The sequence below is a fragment of the Colobus angolensis genome, unplaced genomic scaffold, assembly GCF_000951035.1.
Source record: "Colobus angolensis palliatus isolate OR3802 unplaced genomic scaffold, Cang.pa_1.0 Scaffold135, whole genome shotgun sequence".
Taxonomy (NCBI): Eukaryota; Metazoa; Chordata; class Mammalia; order Primates; family Cercopithecidae; genus Colobus; species Colobus angolensis.
Genome location: NW_012114433.1, coordinates 1,411,337 through 1,416,707, shown reverse-complemented (window position 1 = coordinate 1,416,707; position 5,371 = coordinate 1,411,337). Strand labels below are relative to the sequence as shown.

At 50.5% G+C, this 5,371-nt stretch overlaps 1 protein-coding gene across 2 annotated transcripts in view; it reads right to left on the bottom strand.

Moving 5' to 3' along the window:
- The window catches only part of ATP9B (ATPase, class II, type 9B), a 290,892-nt gene that overhangs the window by 3,627 nt on the left and 281,894 nt on the right, over positions 1 to 5,371 (bottom strand). For both annotated transcript variants that reach the window (XM_011934361.1, XM_011934362.1), the window contains exons 27-28: positions 1,538 to 1,595; positions 320 to 523 (exon numbers count right to left, since the gene is read on the bottom strand). In XM_011934361.1, the coding sequence (XP_011789751.1) occupies positions 320 to 523; positions 1,538 to 1,595 (262 nt within the window). The remainder of the gene's footprint in view (positions 1 to 319; positions 524 to 1,537; positions 1,596 to 5,371) is intronic.

Sequence of the window (5,371 nt, the reverse complement as noted above, 5' to 3'; positions counted from 1 at the left end):
CACTCCCCCGCAGGTCTGAGTCCGGCTCCGTGTTCACTCCCCGCAGGTCTGAGTCCGGCTCCGTGTTCACTCCCCGCAGGTCTGAGTCCGGCTCCGTGTTCACTCCCTGCAGGTCTGAGTCCCAGCTGCTCCCGAGTGGCTGTGCTGCTCATGTCAGGGCACCAGCAGTGACCAACAGGGCACTGCACCTTCATCTGTGGTGTTTATGGGTTTTACCATGATCCACAACTTAAGACAACGTATTCAGAAGTAACAATAAGAAAATGCTTCAAAATCATGAATAGACAATGATTCAGAAAACAATTCCAAGGCAACTTACCAAAATATTCATTGAGAAAAGCGAGTGAGGACACGTAGCAGCCCAGGCTGAGAAACTCGGCCACCACCATCAGCCAGTGCCATGTGCGGACGGTCAGCGCCACCATCAGCAGCTCGGTCAGGATCAGTGCAGTGAAGGAGATGGCCACCACGTGGACGAACTCGGACTCGAAGAGCACCAGGGCCCCGTACATGAGGATGCCACCTGAAAAACAGCAGGAGCTTTTTCCACGCACACAAGCAGGGTGTAAGCAGCTAGAGGAAACAGCCTGGAACCAGCAGCCTCACTGAAGACCCTTAAACATAGCGGATAGGCTGGGCGCAATGGCTCACATCTGTCATCCCAGCACTTTGGGAGGCCGAGGCGGGTGGATCACGAGGTCAGAAGTTTGAGACCAGCCTGGCCAACATGCTGAAACCCCATCTCTACTAAAGATACAAAAAAATTAGCCAGGCGTGATGGCGCACACCTGTAGTCCCAGCTACTCAGGAGGCCGAGGCAGGAGAATCGCTTGAACCCAGGAGACGGAGGTTGCAGTGAACTGAGACCACGCCACTGCACTCTAGCCTGGGCAACAGAGTGAGACTCTGTCAAAAAAAAAAAAGGCAGATAATGGTCATGCCCATGCTTCACGCTGATGAACAAATCGCTTAAACTCTGGATTATGGACAAAATAAGACGGGATCCCAGCTGGATCAGTTAGAAATGGCAAATAGAGGCTGACAAACGTTCTCATCTCTGGATGCAAAGCCACATCTCTACCACCTCTACTTCAATTAGGGTAAATAGTTATGTGTTGCATGTAACTAATGGATCTGATCTATTAGTTATACTTTCAACAATCTCCCATTTATATGAACACTAAACAAAGCAGCTAATGGCTTCTCCTTACAGAACTCAGATTCCTCAGTCTTTTCATCACTCTCTGAAAGAAAGCCATTGTGCAGGGTATACAATGTGGTAAGTGCTTGTTAAAATCTTTCTGGATTAACATTTAATTAAAAACTAAGTCAGTTTTTGGGTGACATGCATCAGTTAAAAAAAAAAGGGCCCATGTTGCTGGAATATCGATTGACAAGACAAACGGAAGGCAGTATTTAACTGCTGATGACATTTTAAGCTGTTGGAATTTAATCTGCAAGTAAAAACAGTATTGCTAAAAGAAGACCAAAATAAAAAAAAACTCTTTAGTCCAGTAAACTAAGGATACCGTCTTACCTTGGTAAATACTGATTAAAACCCAGATGAGGAAGGTTTTGAAGGACAAGGATCTTCCCTAGGGAAACAGTGGAAGAGTGTCGTTAATGCACGGAACCAGCTGCTTGACTCACAGACCCCGGGTCCACAAGCCCCATCCGTGCCACCCCAGCCACCTGGTCTACCAGCATTTCAGGGTGCCTTTTCCTGACACCCGAATCCTGAAGAAGCTGCCTGGGCCCCACACATGTCCACTGGTGCCTGAGGTTAGAGGTTCGTGTTCTCTTCTGTTTGACCTGCTGTCTGGTTCGATGTTTAAGCCATAGTCCTAGTAAGCCAGGAGTGATGTATACAAGCAAACATTTCAATGAACCAGGGGGGAAAGGCTCTTGGCAATAAAAACATTTTTCCTTATTGGGAACAAATACTTCTGTATTTACTGTTTAGTTTTTTCAGATCAAAAGATAGAAAAAGTAACAGCTCTTCAGTAAGGATGGCACATCCCAACTGAAGTAAAAAATTATCCCTGAAACCCTTGTTGGAGACCGTGTCACATCCATAACCCCGCGTGGACGGAACGGGTCCTTGTGCCAGGCTCTTCACTCTGCGAGCTGAAGGCAGGTGATGAGGGGGCCGGAGGCTGGGGAGCTCTGGCCCACAGGGTTGCTTGTCCCGCCGCACCCCTGAAGATGAATTCACAGTCCAAGAAGAAAGGCTGAGTCATTAACAACCGCCCTGACTTGTTGGTGCTAAGGAGCTGTCAACAGTGACGCGTGTCGCGAGGCCCTGTCTTGATGCGAGGACTTCGTTTACTTGACACCTTTGCGTCTATTTTCTCAGTTACGCAGGGCAGACGTCGTTTCCATTTACAGACAACGAAACTTGAGAAGTTCCGTGATTGCCTTAGGTTCTCGCTGGAGGCTGGGGGTGCTAAGTGTAGTCTGCTGATCAGAGCCCCAAGTCCTACCCTGATTTAGAGCTTCCCCACCCACGGGGGAGATTCTCCGAAGGACAGGAAGTGGTTTAAAGAGCCACAGAGGAAAGACAAACCCTCACGGAAGCTCACGGGACATGGAAGACAACAGGGAAGAGGGAGGATGGTGACCGGCTATGCTCAGGGCCCATCCGAACCCGCACCTGCCTGAGTCTGCTGAAGACCTTTACACACAGGCATGAGCCATTACAGAACAGAGGCGCGGGTGCTGGAACTGCAGTTATATTCCTGCAGGAGCCCACCAGTGGCAGATTTACTAATTATCATTCTAGTTGTAGTTTAAATATAAAAGACAAGTGTGGTGACGTATTAAGTGTTTTCCTAGGTTGCAAGGGTTCCTGTGAAGATGCTGATGGAGCCTGAGCCCTTACCACACATGAATATGAAAAGGAAGATTCAAACTCACTGTGATTAAAAAGCACGACTGCTGTTTTTTTTTTGTTTGTTTTTTGTTTTTTGAGACGGAGTCTGGCTCTGTCGCCCAGGCTGGAGTACAGTGACCGGATCTCTGCTCACTGCAAGCTCCGCCTCCCGGGTTCACGCCATTCTCCTGCCTCAGCCTCCCAAGTAGCTGGGACTACAGGCGCCCACCACCACGCCCGGCTAATTTTTTGTATTTTTAGTAGAGACGGGGTTTCACTGTGTTAACCAGGATGGTCTCGATCTCCTGACCTTGTGATCTGCCCGCCTCGGCCTCCCATTCTGATTCTTAGTAGAACAACAACAATAAAAAATTTCGCCTGTTCCCATGATTGTAATTATTTGAAGGAAGTTTGGGAGTGTGGAGTAGAAAGATCCTATAGGCAGATACAAGAGGAGAAAAAGAAGCAGCCAAAGTGTATCAAGAACAAACCCCACAAACAGAGAGGGAAGGACGGTGCGCATGGTGGCGCTGGGGAGAGAAGCCCCAGTTACCTGGGGCTCTGCACGTGTCTCTGGCCTTGGCAGGAAGGGAGGCTGGAGAGGAAGAGCGGGTTTCCCGCCACTCAGCGCCCGGCCTGCCCTGCTCCTGAGGGTGCGAAGGTCCTGCAGCAAAGGGGCGGGTAAGCAACGTCCCAGCAGCTCTTCTGCTTGCCAGGCTCACTCCACTGTCGCTTTTCTTTCTTTCTATTAATGGTCTGAAATTATGGTGACTGATTTCTTCAAGGTCTCATTCCTTCATTCTTACGTGGATAAGCTCAATTTCATTAAACACAAATCATAGAATACAAAATGAACTTCAAATATTACTGGACAGAAAGTTGCTGGACAGGTTAAACGAGAGCCACCAAGCAGACAGTGTGCATCTAAAGGTGGGCTTGCTGCCGTGGACTGGTCGCAACTGGGCCAGGGCCAGGGCCAGGCGCAGACACGGGCTGGTTCTAAACTCCATACTTTGAAGGATAAGACTGCAGCTTTGCAAACACAATTCTGATTTTGTAGAGACAGGGTCCTGATCTATTGCTGAGGGATGGAGTGCAGTGGTGCCATCACAGTTCACCACAGCCTCCACCTTCCAGGCTCAAGTGATCCTCCAGTCCAGGCAGCTGGGACCACAGGCACATGGTGCTGTGTCCAATTCTGTTCATCTGTCCTAGCAAAATGGAAGACTTTCTCGGCTCTGACTCTGTTTTCTAATCATTTGGCCTTGAGATCACTTTCGACTTGCAGGGAAGCTGCAGAAGCAGTGCAGACAGCCCCACGGCGCCGTCCAGCTCACCTGGGGCAACACTCCACGGAGACACCGACACACACCTTGGCAGAGAAATGGTGCGGAGGTCCCGGTTTTTCTCGAACGCCATCTTCCTGCCCAGGGCCCCACACAGGACCCTGCACCGCTCTGGCCGTCATGTCTCCTGAGCTCTGTGATCTGGACGGCGCCTCTGTCTCCCCGTCTTTAACGACCTGGCTGCTCCTCAAAGCTCCGGACATGTCTTTGCGGAATGCCCTTGTTTTGGACGTGTCTGATGTCTTCTAGCGACGACACTACTGGCGAGGATTTGTTGAGGGGACGCGTGTTCCCCGCAGGGCTCCACAGCAGGAGGCGTAGCCTCTCTCATCCCTGGTGATGGGAACTGTGACATCGGGGTTCTGCCTCCCTTGGAAGACCTTGTGACAGTGGCTGCTGCCTCGGTGCCTCAGCGGGGCCTCCGGCTGCCCTGGTTCCTTCACATTTATAACTGGAATCCTCCGGCTGAGGAGGTGCTTTCTCTGCCTATACATGGTGGCGGTGGAGGTATCTGTGTGCTCTCTGGGTACCATCTAGTCATGCTGCTGTCTGGGCTGCTGTGCAGGGCGTTAGGTGCCAGCCCCTGGGAGGCTCAGTCTCTGACGCCGTCGGACCTGTCTCCTGCACCAGCCTCACTGATTCTTGTTCAGCAGCTCCTTACTTTTTTGTTCCACAAGAAGTTCCAGGCTCATCTTGTATTTTCCTTGCCTCAGCCCTGGAATTAACCCCTTCTCTAGGGCTCTGCATGGTGGGGGACAGCACAGGGCCTCGTCCGCACGACCTGCACACTGAGCATGCTCACTGCCGCCTGGGCTCCTGCTTCTAGCTGCTCGGTGTATGGCCTAGGACTGTGTGTGTTTACTAAGCCACGCTCACACATCTCCATGTGTATTTCTTCATCTATTTATTTATCTCACAGAAACCACAAGCCCAAACTGATCTGGGCTTCAATCCAGCCCTATATTTCTAACTTTGTCACTAACAGGGAGAAATCTGCTCCTCATTACCTACCAGGCATGGGCTTATTGGTTCCTGTGAGAAGCAAATGCCAAACGTAGCCCACGGTTTGCAGTTCTTTTTTTTTTTTTTTTGAGACGGAGTCTTGCTCAGTCGCCCAGGCTGGAGTGCAGTGGCCGGATCTCAGCTCACTGCA